The sequence below is a fragment of the Solanum lycopersicum genome, chromosome 3, assembly GCF_036512215.1.
Source record: "Solanum lycopersicum chromosome 3, SLM_r2.1".
Classification (NCBI taxonomy): Eukaryota; Viridiplantae; Streptophyta; class Magnoliopsida; order Solanales; family Solanaceae; genus Solanum; species Solanum lycopersicum.
The window spans coordinates 2017658-2036573 of record NC_090802.1 but is presented as its reverse complement, the minus strand read 5'-3'; the positions used below and the strand labels follow the sequence as shown (position 1 = coordinate 2036573).

Sequence of the window (18916 nt, the reverse complement as noted above, 5' to 3'; positions counted from 1 at the left end):
ATATTGATATGAAAAAATTACAATTTATAATTCTTTTTGTATAATTTCTGAATATCTAAATTTTTTATTTAAAATATTAAAATAATATAATATAACTTAATTTTAAAATTGATTTTTAAAAAACGCAAGATGAATAAAAGTCCGACATATAATTTTCTAATTTATGTCTCTTACCCTACTAACCCGACATGTCATCTTATTGTCGGATTTCCCAGGTTTAAGGGACACACAAATCTCAACATGTCGACGGCTACGATTAGCTACTGTACTTTTTGTCGTGCGATATCCACCGTTAGATCATCTTGGTCCACGAGTCAATACAACGGTCAAAAATTTAAAAAAAACACAAACGCGCATGCAAAATGAACAGTCAATTACACACGTGAGATCGCGTGTGAAATTCAATGGGTTTTAGGGGTTTCCGTTATATTGTATACGCAAAAATACGTAATCACATAGTGATAAGGGTGTCTAATTTTTACGAAAAAAAATAATATATATATACAAGTAAAATGTTGTTTGAAATGATTAAATAAATATAATTTGGATATACTTAACATAACAAGCTATTATTTCTGGACACCCTTTTATGAAATGACATAACACATAAATATGTCTTTTAACTTGATCTCATTTCACATTTATGTCCTCCTACTTCGGGTATGCACAAGTAGATACTTAAACTTGTATAAAATTGAACAAATAGACACAAACATTCTACATTGCATCCTACATGAAAATTTGTGTCCTATGTGTATTATGACACGTATGATTTTATTCGATTTTAGAAACATTTCAGTGTCTATTTGTTCACATTCAAAGTTTGAGAGCATAAACATAAAATGAGACTAAGTTAAATGATATATTTATGTATTATGCCTGATGAAATTCATGACTCCGTCATTGGGCATGATATAGTGATGGATATACTCCTTCATCCTCCATTACTATTATCGTGTTGTCCTTACTAAAAATATACGTTTCTTATCTTTATTTGTCTATTATACAAAATAATAATTGTCTAATAATACCTGTTCAATTTGAAAAATCAAGCGATAACATTAATTGAAATTCTAGTTTTGTTGTTAAGCATGAATATAGTGTATTCTACTATAAAAATGAGTTTTATATATGTAAACGTCAATGGTGGACTCATAAAAAAATTTCACTATGAAGGTCTAAAACATAAAAATAAATAAATACATAAACTAGTCAAAGGATATTGAACATCTAATGTATATATAAAGAAAATTTTTGATCATGTATGAAGAATATAACCTTTTATCGGAAGAAATTTATCTTTATCGAATGACTATAGCCTTGAATTGCACATGAATACAAGGTATTTTTTTGAATACGAGATCTATCGAGAATAACCTTTTTTAAAATAAGAAATAAAAATTGATATATGTAAAATTATATTAAATATATTTATTGTGGACCTAATGGTTCGTGTGAGACTCTTCATGAGCTATAATTAGTAATTGAAGGTTTCACGTGGAGAAAGAGCAAAAGTCTCTCTTTTAATGATTAAATATAATTGTTTTTGACTATTTTTTAATTTACTATGTTAATTTTATTCATGTAGTATATATATATATATATACACCTTTTTTTTGGAAGGTGTTCGATATTCGATAAAATTTGGATTTGACTAATAAAAGTTATGACTTTTTATTTAGAAGGGTTAATATCGAAGACTTATGATTAAGAAAGAAAAAGTATTTATCAGAAATGCATCATAGTTTTTATTGGTGATAAAATTTGACCTAAATATTTATATTATTTATGTTCTTATTAGATTTTAGATGCCACGTAAGTCAAAAAGGTGTACAAAATCATAAAAAAATTAGATTCGGAAGGTAATAAGTTCTTAGTTTAATTAAGACGTGTCTCTGAAATTTCAATTATAATTTCAAAAGATACTTATACATTTTTTCTTTAATTTAAGATTATAATTTTTAAAAAATTGTACTTTTTCAAATTTTATATTAAATTAAAACAAAACAAATAAAGTGAAACGACAAATAGCGTTATTATTATTTTCCTCTATTAGTTGGGCAAGATCCAAAGAATGAGGGACTTGAACCAAAAAAGGAAACAACAATTGGATCTCACAACATTTTATGAAATGAGTGAAAACAATATGAAAAACAACATAATCATAGTCAAAATGGCAATAATGAATGTCACCTAATATTCTATTCTAAAGCAAGGAAATTAACTCCATACAAAATTAAAATAAAATATTTTATAAAGGTCATATTTTAGTAAAAGTTTTGTCTCTGAAATATGTATAGATTATGAATTCAAATCGTAAAAGCAGACAGATAGATCATTATAGATTATTTATATCACACTTGTTGATATGTAATCCTTTCTCAAAGTGCAAGTTGTCTTGTAGACTCTACGAGAATTGGAAATACTCTACGTAAACGCACTTTGCTTTTATATATATTCGTTCATCATTAATTAGAGATTTTAAATTTAATTTTCTCCGAAATATCTTTTCATGTCTATCTCAAACCTAAGCTATTAATCATGTGTTACATATTACATGAGTTTGCTTGCTTGCAATTTTTTTGCACCATATTATAGTAATAGCATTTAATATTATAGTTACGTATAAGTACAATAAATCTTAATTCAAACCATAAAATATGAGTACAAAAAAACTTGATAAGCAAGAATTAATGTAGTCTCACAAATTATGCATTATGTCAACTCCATATTAGTTATTTATTTTCATTCTTTAAAAAAATCATAAATAGTAGAATAATTTTATTAATTTACTTTATATAAAATACTTTTGAAATTTTACAAAGTTATTTATATTTTTTAAAAAAATTAATTATAAGAATAAAATGAGAAAAATCAATACTAAATAAGTTTAATAATTAAATTTTAATATTGTGAACAATTGATAGAAAACGGAGAAAATATCATATATACACTGTTTGAATCATTGGTACCCATAATTTCATAATGTATTGTATTTATTTATACTCTATTGTACTGTATTGTATGGTAGATACAATGTTTGACAAGACTGTATTGTTTGTTGTTGTCAATAACATTTTAATTGTTTGGTTTGATCGTATCATACTGTATTGTGATTTATAAATTTACTAAAATATCCTTAATTATTCTTGGGTATGAGGTCTGATTAGATTTCAATAATTAAGATAAAGGGTAAAATAGTATTTTAAAATATTATGTAAATATATAATTGGAAAAAGAAATTAAGTAACAATGGGAACACACAAAATTGGTTGTTCCATAAAATAGGAGTTTTCATTGTTACGTAACAACGAAATTTAACAATACAATACAATAAATTTTGAGGAACAATCAAAACAAACATTGTAGGTATAGTAACGATACAATACAATATAATGGATAACAATAATCCAAACATAGTGTTAGAAATATATATATATAGTGGAGTCCGAAGCTAAAAACATAAAAATATTCGAAAATTCCAAAAGAATAACAAAATTAATTATCAATTTTAAATATTACAGTGTGTATATGACTGCTGATAAAGCTATTAAAAAGGTGAAGGAAGCAAATCCAAATAAGATACTCTAAAATCTGCTAAATAAATAAAATCCCAAATAAAAAAAAATCATTTATTCGAACCATTCGATGAAAAGTAATACTATATATTCAAAATTAAAGTTATTTTTCTTTATATATATAATAGATATTAAATTCTTTACTTTTTTTTTCTTCCGTTTACTTCTTCGTCTTTTGTGAATTTAATAAAAATTCTAACTTTACCGTTACTAATAAATAAAATTATTTCGCTCTTAATTAAAAATTTCAAAATTAAAATCTTAAAAATAAAACTTCTTTAGTAGAAAATATTTTTTTCAATATATAATATACTACATGAATTTAATTAATCAAATCAATAAATATCGATCGATTAATAAAAAATAATAAAAGGTGAAGGGAGCAAATCCAAATGAGATACTCTAAAATCTGCTAATATTATCAGTCTGTCTGAAACTATTACAATTTACATGTGAGAATCTCACTTACATTATTCTCATCGAGCCAAGCATAAATTCAGCACTTTACAATTTATATTATATTTATACTAAAATATTTTGCAATTATCAAGAAAAAAAAGAAGCTGCTTTACTCTTTTTTAATTAATTAAAGTACAAACAATAAAAATCTTCTTTCGTATATTATGCACTCATAAACAAAGACAAGGAAAAAGTCTAATTAATATATTCACATAATATATATTTGATAAAAAATGGTCCCTTAAGTTTGAGTAGGTTCAAAGTAATGTGTTAAATATTTTTTTCAAAGTAGTTTTGATTTTTAATCTGTTACGGTGCGTTTGGTACGAGAGATAAAAGATAAATAATTTTATAATTAATTTTAAAATGAGTATATTCATATATGTTGGGATAAAATTGTAGAGTTAATTATCTCGAGATTGTTATGTTATTTTTATTCTATATCAAAAGTGAGATAACTACTCCTTAGATAATTAATCTTGAAATAACTTCAACTGCAACCAAACGAGCTCTTAAAGTAAGCTATTCAAATGTTCTCATTAGACAGTACTCTCAGGTAAAATTCTGAAGAAAAAATTGCACGTCTTCTCGAGTGTCTAATACATAAATAAATTTTGACCACATAAAATCTGTTATATTTTTTAATTATGCACATCAAATCACATGAACTGAAACAAATATTAGATCTTACGACTGCTTTTATATATATAAAAAATAATTAAATAAAGGAGATACCATATTTTCAATTAATTAATATTAGAATAAGCTTTATTTTCAAATTTTGAGCGACAAATATCTAACAGAAACACATTATTATGTTTTTAGATATTCAATTAAAACAAACCGTAGTAATGTGCTTGTGTAACTAATTAAAGTATAATGACCAATTATTGAGTTGACGTGATCGAGTAATTAAGCAATATCATAGATTGTTATCTGTAATTCTCAAGCACCGCTCAATATTTTCCTCACATCTTAAACTTGTGAACTCTTTATCATATGATATCGATTTTCTAGCTACGTCAAGACTCCAAATAATATCAAACTTTCTAGTTCCTCCAAAAAAAAAAGAAACTTTGTACTACTAAAAAAGAATCTCAAATCACAAGAAAAAGTATATTACTGCTGCATAGGAAAATAACAAGAAGATAAATCCATTTCTGTGAGAAGATTTTTCTTAGTGGGCTGAAAATTGACCATTGGACTTGTAATTAATAAGCCTTTTTATCTCTTTAAAAGTGGGCTGGTGAGTCTGACCAATCTCAGTCCAATGGCCAATTGCAAGTAAGAAGCATTCATCCAAAGGGAATCTACAATTTGTCAACATATATATATATTGTTTTGTCCTTTTGAGTCGATTATCTATTAAAAATAATTTATTTACCTTTTATATGTTGTGTACATTTCATTTTTACTAGACGATTACACTGGATATGATATTATTTGTTTGTATTTGATTTAGCTTCGATTCTTTTATTTCACCATAAGATTTTTGTCATTGCGACGTTTGAATACAAGAGGAGTTATATTCTCCATGAAGCTTGTCTCTAAAAAAATTCATATCGAAATTCGAAATGAAAGTTAGAGGGTACCTACCGTAAGACAAATTTAGAATTCAATTATTAAGGCGTCTTTTGGATTAAAGCCCAAGAGAACAAAATCGCGAATACATTTAATAATGAATTGACAAACAGGTAAATTTAAGATAGTAATCAAGTCATGCCCACTTGACAAAAAAATACTTGTGAACAATTGAGAAGCATGATTTTTTAGTTTTTCCGGATAATTAAGACTTAATTTTTTTTAAATGAAAATCTTGAAACTCGGATAAAATATAAATATTTGCATCAAATCATCCTATTTGTGCATTTCTCGCGCGCTTGAGGGTTTTTTTCTTCAACATGTACACATCACCAAGAGCGAAGCTATAATATTTGGTAGATCATGTATTTGTCTTAAAAAAAAAATATTTTAAATCTATACAAATATTTAATTACAAACTCAAAAACTATGACGAGTTATGAATTCAAATCCTGATTTCGCCTCTGTTACCATCGCAATATCAAAGACAATCTTATGAAATTTCAACCTAAAGTATGTAAATTACAAGTGATGACAATATCAAAGACAAAATAGTGGACTAACTCACATAGGCCCATGAGGTAGGATGGGCCAAAATGGAATGGAATTTTGATGAAAAAATGTAGAAAAAGTTAAAAGTAACTTTGTGTATGAAGACAATAAGGAAAAAAAACACAATTTTATACCCTATACAAGATTGCCTTTTGGTGAAGACAATTGGAGTTTTAACAAAAATAGACCTACTTTTGATTTGATGGATCAATGAGGGTCTTAGCCTCCACTTATTCCATTGCAGGCTAATTTCCAAGAATTAAATCACGGACTTTAGTTTTATATTTGGGTTGGCGAAAAGTATTTCGGAAAATGTTATTCAAAGGGACTTAATTGGATTTATTTTAATAAAAGTATTTTTTTTTTCAATATAAAGTGTAAAGATTTAAAACTCTCATTCAATCTGACCTAAGATCCAACTCTCAACTCCGACCCTTACTCGGGACCATACTCTTAACCGTGAGATTGATACTGACATCGACTTGGAAACCCAACTAGACTCTTTGACCTCGATTTGGAACTCAAAACTCAACCAACTCTGACTCTGATCCCGACCCCTACTCAGATTCAAAGTTGGGTCCTAACTCGAGTTTGAGTCTTGATTATCAAGTCGGGATTAGGTCGTAAGTCGACATTGTGGCTGGGGCCGATTGTCAAGTTTCGTGTTAGGGTTAGCCCAAGGTCAGGTTGAGGAACAAGTTCTAAACGAGGTCAGGATTAGCATCGACGATCAGGTCAGTCGAGGATAGGATTAGGGTCGTGTATCGGGTTGATATTGGGGTCGAGAGTAGGAGTCAATATATGTGTTTCTTGTCATAGTATTTGCTCAGATTATACATAAATGCTTTAGGGACTATTCTCTTCTTTCTAATCGAAAACCAAAAAATAAGTACGAAAATCACTTTGCCAAAAATATTTTTCTTCATACAAACACACCCTTAAACTAAAAATGGTTGAATGTATTGTTTATACACCATATGTACATTTTTGAGTTATTTCTAATAAGTTAGCAGCACTTTATTTTAGCCATTTTCCATGCAACATATTTGATAGTGATACCACCATCACCATGTAGTGGGCTCTCTACCCCCACAGCCTTTTACCCCTCCCCCCACCCCACCCCACCCAACCCCACTCAAAAGAATCCTCTTTTTCTTTCTATGGATCATGGAATTTGAGTCTCCCAATGCAATAAAAAGTGTTACACTATGAAGATACTGCAGGTGGTAAGGGCACAGCTTCTTTAAAAGACCCAAAAACATTACATTTTCATGTTTATTTCCGGTTTCTCTTTGCTTTCCATTGAATACAACCAAACCCCACAAAAAGAAAAAAAGAAAAAGATCACATTTTTTCTTAAGTTTCTTTTGATGATATAAAGGTCCTTCACATAAGCCAAAAATTTCTTACCCTCATTTCCAAGAATACCATTTTCAAACACCCTTTTTGGCCCTTTTACTTTATCTTGATACATATTTTTGCTACATGCAAATATGAGTTCCTTTTCATGTCCAAGATTGCCATTTTCAAACACCCTTTTGGCCTATTTTCTCTGTTCTTGATAGATTTTTGCTATACACAGATGAGAAAACTTGATTACAACACAAAAAAGATAAAATCTTGCTAGTTAATTTTGCTTCTTTAGTCCCTTCTCATGTCCAGGATTGCCATTTTCAAACACCCTTTTGTCCTTTTTCTTTGTTCTTGATAGATTTGGCTAACATACAAGTGTGCAACTTGACCAAAAACACAAAAAGATCAAGTCTTGGAACTTAACTTTAGATATAGAGGTTAAGTTATTAGAGGCCAGTTGCTTTTCTAAGTTCTTTATCAAGTCCAAGATTGCCATTTTCAAACACCCTTTTAACCTTTTTTCTTTGTTCTTGATAGATATTGATAATATGATAATGTGACAACTTGTTCAAAAACACAAAAAGTCAAGTTTATTTTGGCTATAGAGGTTAAGGTTATTGAAGGTGTTCTCTTGATTTTATCATGGGTGGATTTGTAAGAAGCTTTTTATGTGTAAACGACTATAGCAAGAAGCAATGCAAGTGTTTATTTGGGAGAATGAGAGAAGTAATGAAGAAATTAGCAATGAAGAACAAAAGACGAGTGAAATTCCAGTATGATCCTTCAAGTTATGCTCTCAACTTTGATGATGGAAACTTTGATTTGGGAGACAGAGAAAGGGTATCTAGGTCATTTCATCAGCAAACTTCTACACTTCAGAGTTGTTCGATAAGTAGTACTGCTACATTTGTTCATGTACTAGTATGGGTGGAGATTTAGAAATTCTGGTTATTTCACTTGTTACCTCATTTCATTTGATTAGTTTGGAGTTTTTTCTATTAAGATGCATTACTAGACTCACTCTTTTTTCTTTTGTATGATAATGTTCTTGAGTCAGTTTGCATATGTCTACACTATTAGTGTTGTCGAGTCAGTTTGCATATGCCTCAACTATAGTGTTGTCAAATCAGTTTGCGTATGCCTCAACTATTTTGGTACCAATGCTGCTAGGTGTCTAGAGCTAGAGGCAGCAGTGCTGCTAGGTGTCTGAAGCTTACTATACCTGAGTTGCACTCCTAACACACTTGGATATATCTACTAACGCTTAATTCTAACCAACTATACCTGACATAAAGCCGTGTCGAAACAAGATGGAGGGAAAGAGTTCATGTGAATCCTTTCACCTAAGTAAAAATACTGTATATAAACTATTAAAACTCCTTCCCATAAGAAAAGATTCAAGATGTTATGATTGGAATTCTGAAATGGGAGTCTAGTGTATTTATATTGACAGATTTGAGATTAATAGCTTACCTTCTTTGTATGTTCTCCACAAGTTCAAACACAAACCAATTTTATGAAACCTAGACACGATAAGAAGTACAAACTATCTTCATGTACATTGTGATCGATAAACGAACACAACATTAATCTAAGAATCCATAATTTGACAAGAACAAACGCGTCTATAGGTTTTGAAAGTTGAAAAGATACTGTCTTTAAGCAGTTGGCCAAGTTTTGGTCATCTTTCAAACAGGAGGATCTTCCAGTTTAGCAGTCGATAAATCAGTTATGCGCGGAAACACAGCTTTTTCACCAAGCTGATTCTGTGCCCATATTAACATCTTCAATAGGCTTGGAAGCTTTGGATCTGTTTAAATCAAAGAATAATCAATTAAAAAAAGAGGCATTTCACCCCATGATCTTCTACACATAAATATTCCTAATTAGGTTATATATCACACAAGTTCTTTGATTTGATTTGATTTGATTTGAGTGTCCCAAATATGAAATCGACAAAAGCTTTTTCAAACACACCAGACTTTAATGGAAAGGAGACTAACCCTTTTCATGGCTTTGGCTGGTGAGAATTGCAGCATTGACCTCACTAGCGGTCTTTAGCCGCTGTGATACATCCAGGAGCTCTCCAACAGGGCAGTTGGACACGTCTTCAAAGGCCAACAATGCAACAGTCTTCTCCAACTCTTCTAAGAAGCTTTGCTGCAGAAAAGAAATTAAAATCGTCATGTACTAAAGAGGTGGGTTACATGTGGGATAGCGCCAACCAAAGCTTCTTTTTTTTTTTCAGAGTAAAAGATGGTGTCAATCTCAAGCCAATTCTTCAGAAACAAAAGCAGATTTTTCCCACGTCCCATTACCCTCGTCAGCCTCCCCTCCTAGGGAGGTCGACCAAGAGAAAGGAACCCCTGGTGCTGGCAGTTTAGGGGTGGAGACATGGAAAGACCACTTAGAAATTCAGCAATCTTTAAGAGACCGTAGGTTTTTTTAGCATCCACGCATCAAAATTCTCCGGACATTTATAATAAATAGTCTACGAGATTAAACAGTCATTTAGATTAAAGGCTTGTATTGCTCTAATAAAAGGCATCTCCCTAGTAAGTAATTGAGTAGGGGAAACTGCTACGGGGTGTTGTGTCCATGCCTCAAACTCGCGACCTACATGTTACTAAAGGAGCAGGTCTATCGTTGCCTAAAAAAAGGAGATTTGGGAAAGCAAGAGAAAAGATTTATATATTAATAATTACATTTTCTTCTCCCCTTGGAGCGAGCTCCTCTTGAGCAAACTCCAAAGCCTCCTCAATCTTTCCATTCCTTATCAACTCTATCAGCCTTTGTTGCTGGAGGTGGAAATAGAGCTGGGGGTTTGTATCCAGTATCTGCATCAAAAGAAGGTAAAACTATGTTAAGATCAACCAAAAATATTAAGAGATTTCTTGTAGCAGCCCAAGTTGCAATTCACGATAGGCAGGCGTTCATTTTGCTAAGTTTCAATTCGCAAGTATAAAGAATCTCTTGATCAGTAAGCTTTTAAGATGATGAAAGAGAAGGTTATGAGAAACACAAAGGCAAAGCATACATACGTATAATACACCTGCTGCCCAATAACAATAATACAAGGAAAGATAAAAGAGAGGGTAGCAGAATATATTATAAGTGATAATGGCTATACAGAAGAAGCAATGGCATTGAAGAAATGCCTGGGGTGTTTTTATGATGCATAATGATACAAATTAGAAAATACATGTCCATGTAGAAAGTGAAGTCATGGTCCCTCTTTGTCTAATTGAAATTCTTAGTAGAGAAGGAAAGTTGAAGGTTTCACATAGTGAACATCTCATGCAAGATATGGATTCAGAGACAGAGAACTGATGATAGAGGAATCACTTGACTTTTACATGCACTATTTCCTTGAAAGATATAGATTCACCGTTCAGTTCAAATTTTAATATACAAAATCCCGTTTCTTCATATCTTCCAGTAAAAAGCACAGAAACAATAAGAAACAACAATTAGAAGCTTATATATGTGCTGTCAGCAAAAAAGAAAATCGAGGGGCCTACAATTTTGACCAGCTATATTTTCTTCTTTGTATATGGAATTGTTACATCTATTTATTTTTTTTATGATGACAAGGAAAACCTGCAGCCGCTTCCCTTTGGGTGCGCATAGGATATAACACCCGCTCCTATGCAATAGCTCGCACACCACATAGGAGAGGTAACCCGCACTAGGCAAGCCAGGTGCGACGAGCTCGACCCAGAAGGCAAACCCCTTACTTTCGCTGCCAAGTAATTTCGAACTTGAGACCTCCAACGTGGAAATCCCCAGCTCAAACTACTGGGCCACCCCAAAGGTTTGCATACATTCTACCCTCCCCAGACCCCACTTTTGGGATTTCACGGGGTATTGTTGTACAATTTTGACCAGATAGGCTGATAGGGGGCATATTTTTTCCAAATATACTGAAAACAAAACATTTCTTGTGTTCAAAAATTGCTTAAATTCATGGCATACAAAACCTCTGTTCTGTTCATAGGGCCTTTCTTCCACAACTTTCTGTTCCTTTAATTTCTGCCAATAATTCTACTTTGATCCCATGATGACTAGAACAAAAAAAGAAAAGATATTACTGGATACCTGGCTTCTTATCAGAAACACTCCCCATAGCACTCTAACATTTCAATCATCATATTTGAAACCATATAATCATTATATTTGATTCTATATTTACATCTCTCTGGATGCCTGACTCTTCTTTTTCTATTTTTTTGAAAGGAGAAATCAGAATTCAATGAGATGTAATATATAGAATCAATTTTGATCATTTGCATTTGGAAACCGCAATCCCATTATGTCTCACCTCAATATCATTATCTTTTTGTAATGATGGCGTACATGCTAGCTTGAAGCCTTGAACACGCCTCGACTATTAAAACGGACACTTGCTATCTCCCAACAACATGTATCAATAACTCTACCCGCCAAGGCTTAGATAGATGACAAAAAATCACCTAGTATTTTTTTTACTCTGCTTGGATTTGAATGTCAATCTCATTAATTTTTATATTGGACAAAATTGAAAAGCATATCTTCTATATTTACTTCTACTTATTCTAAAACCATTACTCTCTAAAATGTTTCTCCATTTCAAGCTTTTAAATGACTCTTGTGCTAATATCATCAACTCACATAATATTGTACACCATGAACCTATTACTTAACTAATCCCTAGACTAACATAAACAAGTAGATCCTGATGTAAGCCCACGGCACAAGAGATGCAAACTCCTGTATATTCCCTCCAACTGTTATCACACATTCACACTTATGATGGCTCTTTTATACATCTTTTATGGCATTTACGCATTTAATAGTTATTCCTTCCTTTTCTTGATTTCTGCGTGGCATTCGTTTCTCTTCCAAGCTTCACCAAAGGACCTTCCTCTGCACTATATAAGTTTTTTCAAGGTCAATAACTATAAATTTGAAGATCCTTCATTTTCTCCCCCAAGAACTTCTATTAATCTTCTTAGAAAATTTAGTGTCTATAGCAGTCCTACCAACCTAGTTCTATCACCCTTATCGCATCCCTACATCTATGCTCGATCATTTTTTTTCAATGTTTCGTGATATAATCTATAACTCATTAGTTCCATTCGCCAGCAACTCACACAACTTTGAGTATTTAAATTCTCCTATATAAAGAAACCTAGGTACTCTTTGTCCATTTCTTTAGCATATTTGCACTCCACAACAAGACTTTAAGCCATACTTTTGAAACATCTCGAGAACACTTTCAGACCTCTATCAGGATACCATTTTGGACAATAATAAGTTTGTTCTAATCAAACTAACAAGATACCAAATAAGGATAAAGTCTTCAAATTTCCTAAGTATTTTTTAACCATAATAAACAAAAGTGTTGTACATATAGCCACTCGTATCTTTTGGATGTAGCTGCGAATTTCAAAAATGTGCAAAAAAGCACCTTGCTCAAGATGATATATATATACACACACGCACACAAGTGATAGATTAAAAACTTCTTTAAGAAAAGGGTCAGCGGGCACAGTAACTACTCTTGAAACCAAATATTTATGTACTAAGACTTTCATCGAACCTAAAACTAAGCCCAAATTCATGAAAGTTGAGTAGCAAATTAATAACACCAATAGTGGTTGCTTCAATCTTAATATAAGGACTGGCACAGAATAGTCTCATCAGGAGCTTTCATACTCGTGTTTAAATGACATCTGCTTTCATTGCGTAATGCATGTATACCTCTTTTCAATCATTTTATTAGCTGTGAGAAATATGCGATAGTTTAATGATAAGAACTGTCCACCTCCAACCATGACAGGGGGGGGGGGGGGGGAATGTAGGGAAGTTGACACTAAAAACAGTTGTAGGTGATTTTATTGAACTGAAATTGACTGTACATGTGACTCGTAATAGACTGCTCTTAGATTTCAGTGTCTCTATTCACAATATAGTGCAACTCCTGAACAATTCAGACTGCAATTCGAGAGAATATCTTCCCTGCTTTTGGAACAAAATGCACCGAATCACAATAACATGATTTCTTCTTATTCTAAATGTAAGACACGATATTAAACAGTCATCCAAAAGTACCTTAGCACTGATTTGATCATTTAAATAAATATTTCAATTACGAATATTGCATAAAGTCAATATCATTTCCTCTCTTCTAGTCTAGAAGGATAAAAGAGACACCTAGTTCACTCAAAGCATATCTTTTTTATTGTGAATGTTACTATGTAACGTGACTTCAACATTATGAAGCGTGTTTGGCACAACTTACTTACTCTACCCAAATAGGACTGAAAGACGAAGATGAATTTGCTTCTGAATGATAAGAACAAAAGGCATTCAACAACAACACCATACCAGTTAAATCCCACACGCAGACCTTACCTATACCTCATGGATGTAGAGAGGTTGTTCCCAAAAGACCCTCAGATCAAGTAACACACATCACAGCAGTTTGAAATGGGAAAAATAGCAGTCATACCTCAGGATTCAAATCATTAACCTTCTCAATTGCATCCTCTACATTACCAGCCTGTACTGCCTTTTTAACCGCCATTCTATCAGTGATAGTAGCAAGATCTATATCAGCTATTCATTCATAAGGAGAAGCAAGTAGATGTACATATGCAACGACACAAATTCGTATAATAATATGAAATGAGCAACCAAGAAGATCACAGAAGGATACGATCTGTTCCAGATTCTTTTCTGAACTTTTCTGCTGCTTCAACATAACCCTCTGTGACCAAAAAGTTCATCACTAACTTATTCATATCTTCTTTTCTAATTTTTACATCATTGAGCCTTTTCTCCCACTCTTCTCTCGTGATTACTTTCTTTGATGTTGCCTGCAAATGGGAAAAGGGAAAAAAATAAAAATAGATAAATGTATAGCTGCACCATCCAGAACCTGTAAGTTTAGTTGTAGCAAAATCTTATATGAGCAATGAATGAAACTATTATCAACAAGTTAAGCCATATGCAGCTTTTGGCAAGCCATTCAAAAGTAAGTATCTGACTCATATACATAATTGGACCAAAAACTCAACTTAATAGGACTTATCATTACCATATCCTATAGTATCAAGTACATTCCACATCTCACCAATTCAATTTAAGCACCATTGCAGACTAGGCACACTGGTCTTAAACCTTTTAAGATCACAGCTCGCTGTTCCAGAAGAATAGTATACAACAACAACAGCAGCAAAAACATCAACATACTCAACGTAACCCCATAAGTGAGGTCTCGGGAGGGTGGTAGTATGCTGCCTTATCCCTACCTTGTGAAGGTAGAGAGTTTGTTTCCGACAGACCCCCGGCAAAGGTAAAGCATAGCACAAACAGTATGAAGGAAATAAAGTAGTGAAGAATCCAAGTAGAAAATAGTAGAAACAAGAATAGTAGCACAAACAAATAATATGGTAACCGAAGCACAGGAAACAACTGGTAATAATATAAGATCGTAGGAGAGTAATAGTAATAATACTAATACGAGAAACTAGACAACACTCGGTTTACCTACTAACATTCTACCCTAATCCCGTCCTTCATATCTTTCTATCTAGGGTCATGTCCTAAGTGAGCTGCAAGTGTGTCATGTCCTGCCTAATCAACTCTCCCCGATTCTTCTTCATCCTACCTCTACTTCTTCTCAGCCTCACCATAGCCAACTGCTCACAACTCCTAGCTGGGACATCTATGTATCTCCTCTTCACATGTTTTAACCATCTCAGTCTCTCCTCCCTCAATTTGTCCACCATGGATGTCACTCTCACCGTCCCAAATATCATCATTCTTAATCATATCACTCCTAATATCCCCACACATCCCTCTCAGCATCCAGAAGAATGGCATGAATGCATATCTAATAAGAAAGGTCAGTTGAAATGGAGAAATGTTACTAAATGTTATACCATAGGAAGACACCTACCAAAATGAAAAAAAAGGAATGGACAACAATTGTAAGACTAACTACATTACAAGAGAATGAATAGTAGCCTTTACAGGTCCAATACATCCACAAGATGAGTGTCGCATAGACACGCAAACTGGATGTACGGTCATACAAAATGGTCCAATATAAGGTACAAGTGGCAACACATGGAGGATAAATAGAGAACAAAGTCACTTGAGACAGTTTCCTCGAGTTCCATTTTGACCTTCTAATGCACCAATCCATAAGTATGAATTCATGGTGATCGAAGGGGTTAGAAAGGAGACAAACTAAATTAACATGGAAGAAAGTTGTTTTGAAAAACCTATAATTTCTTATAATCCATCTGTACTTGATGAAAGAAGAACATAATATAAGAAAAAAGATCTATATAGTTGATACAAACTAGTTGGAGTTAAGGTTTAGTCAGGTTGGTATGCTTTACTTTTAGGAGTTTCACAACAAAGTGTTGTGTCCTTTCTTTTCTTTTATGTGATAGAAAATGACTAAAAAGGCATAGACATAACTTCAGATCCATGTCCTTGATCATAAACCTACTGTCCCGTTATACCAAATGAAATTCCAAAGTGGGGTCTGGGGAGGGTAGAGAGTATGCAAACCTTACCCTACCTATGGAGGCAGAGAGATGTTAAGGAAAAAAGGCAATAAAGAAAATATAGCAACCAATAAGGAAAGCAGATACAGAGCATTCAGAAAAGGAACAATAACAACAATGAAAAAATAGTATGATAACCAAAACACAATAAACATCATATGATACTAGATATCAAAGGTAAGAAAGTACAAAAATAAGGCTAATACTGTGACAAAAAACACTAAGCCCAAACCTGTTACACGCGAATCAATCAACTATGCCTCAATCCTAAATTAGTCCGAGTAGGCAATGTGAATGAAGCTAACAACTATTTTTATGTCTCGATAAACCTAATACAAACCTTGACGTTTCTTCGTGTCCAATACCAGCAATTTTTTGCTGAACTTATAAAAATCCAAAAAACAAAAAGACCTAATTGACAGGGGAAAATTGAATCACGAAAAGAACAGTACAGTACCGTGTCTTCGAGTTCCTCTATATCGCTAATCATAATCCAGTACGATGACATGGGTACTAAAAACTAGCCTTCAGTTCCTTCTCCCGTTTAGATTTTGCAGTCTCCTAGAGGAAATAAGCTGACTAAATTAACCTAGAGGGGCTAGAATACAGAATGTTCTTAAGTAGTAATTTTTTCTAATAATGTGAGTAAATATGTTTCAGGTGGAATAGGATTCCATGTTTAGATTTGTCTTTAATAACTTGTCTATTAAAATTAGGAGCTTGTTTGGGCAAGCGGCTAAAAATCGCTTATTTTTAGAATTACTTTTAATAAAATAGTTTTTGAAAGAAGGAAAATAACTAATTTATATTTGGTTAATTCACGTGGAAAGTGCTTTTACTAAGTAGATTGTGCTTGTCCATACAACTAGCTTGGTAGTGAGGCCAAACAATAATTGTTGTTGTTGTTTCAGTAGTATATCATGAATTTCCTTATATATCCCAGAATCTTTTATATGCACATACTAATATCTAAGTACAACTTAATCATGAAGCTTTTACAAACCATAAATCCCAGAAAAAGGCATTAACATAATTTCAGATCCATGTCCTTGATCATAAACCTACTGTCCTGTCGCACACAACAACAAAAACAACATCCCCTACCTTGTGGAAGTAGAGAGGTTATTTCCGAAGAACCCTCGTCTCAAGTACAGCAAATCAAGTAGTTATGAAACGTGATAACATCACGGCAGTGAAGAAAACTTAGCAACTAATAGTGCAAAGCATTCAGAAAAGGAACAATAACAACAAAATAACAGTGTGATAACCAAAAAAGAATAAACAACATTTGATGCTAGATTCAAAAATAAGAACTACAATAATAAGGCTAATAGTACAACATACACCACCAAGCCTAAACCCATTACACACAGGGGCGGATCTACGTGGACTTCAGGGGGTTCACCCGAACCCCTGAATCGACAAACTCCTGAATCGAAAAATAATATTGAGCATATAGGACCAAATCTATATTATATGACTATATATTTAATATTGAACCCATCAACACAAGTAAATGGCTTGGTTCAGCGGCTATAGGGGTTCAAAAACTAGTAGGCGTGCGGGTTCGAATCCGGCTAGCAACATTTTTCAATGTTGAAGCTTGAAATCTGGTATAACTTATTTGTCAACACTATTTAGCTTTTTTTTTAACCTCCTCGACGAAAATCTGGGTCTGCCACTGATTACACACGAATCAATCAACTACGCCTCAATCCTAAATTAGTCCAAGTAAGAAATATGAATGAAGCTAACAACTATTTATATACCTCACTAAACCTAATGCAAATCTTGAGGATTCTTGGCGTCTGATACCAGCACCAGCAGTAAAATACACGGATATGGCACTTGACGATTCTTCGTGCCTTATACCAGCTATAAACTAGAAGGATAAGACACTTGATGGTTGCGCCCGATGCCAGCAATAAACTAGAAGGATACGGCTAATACCAAAACATATACCAACAAGACGAAACCTTTTACACACGAATCAATCGATCAACTACACCTCAATCCTAAATTAGTCCAAGTAAGCAATACGAATGAAGCTAACAACTATTTCTGTATCTCACTAAACCTAATGCAACCCTTGACGTTTCTTCACACAAATTTACTGAACTAACACAATTCCAAAAACAAAAAGACCTAATTGAAGAGGAAAAAAAAACAAATCATGAAAAAAGAGAAGTACAGTACCATGGCTTCGATTTCTGCTAATTCGCGAATCACAATCCAGAACAATGACATCAGTATTCAAAACTACGCCTTGAGACCCATTAACACCACCGGAGCAATCGTCGGAGTTCCTTTTACCGGTTCCGATTTCGCCGTCTCACTGGAGGAAATAAAGTTGAATAAATTAACCGGGAGGGGAAATTGAATATATAATGTTCTAAAATAGTAATTTATTTATTTATTTATAGCGATGTGAGTAAATATATATTTTAGGTGAAATACAATTCCATGTTTTTGCCCTTTTCTTTGAGTTATTGCTTGTCTATTTAGACTAGATAATTATTCGATAAGTTTTTAGTATAGTGTATATTATTAGTTTAAATATAATATTTATTTTGTAAGGTATCATTAAAATTATTGATAATTAATTACGAAAAGTTTTATTTTGTATGATGTGATCGCGTTATGATCTTAATTTGATTTATTTATTTATTATTTAATAGTAATTATATTTTATTTTTACTCATATTATATCGTATTTCTCTGATAGGTTTATCCTTCAAATTGTTAAGGGATAGTTACGTTTTCGTACGGCTTATATAATTAATTTACATAATAACGCTAAGTTTTTTTAATGCTTATCTAAAATGTCAT

The 18916-nt window shown here is 32.5% G+C and overlaps 1 protein-coding gene across 1 annotated transcript; it reads right to left on the bottom strand.

Annotated features, from left to right (window-relative positions):
* Positions 1 to 8934: 8934 nt before the first annotated feature.
* Positions 8935 to 18579, bottom strand: LOC101263084 (protein GID8 homolog). The gene is made up of 6 exons (XM_004234082.4): positions 18284 to 18579; positions 14224 to 14383; positions 14017 to 14123; positions 10229 to 10360; positions 9527 to 9683; positions 8935 to 9333 (listed from the first exon to the last, which is right to left on the bottom strand). Exons 1-6 carry the CDS (start codon positions 18332 to 18334, stop codon positions 9212 to 9214), a joined length of 729 nt encoding a protein of 242 aa, XP_004234130.2. The 5' UTR covers positions 18335 to 18579; the 3' UTR covers positions 8935 to 9211.
* Between the last annotated feature and the right edge of the window lie 337 nt (positions 18580 to 18916).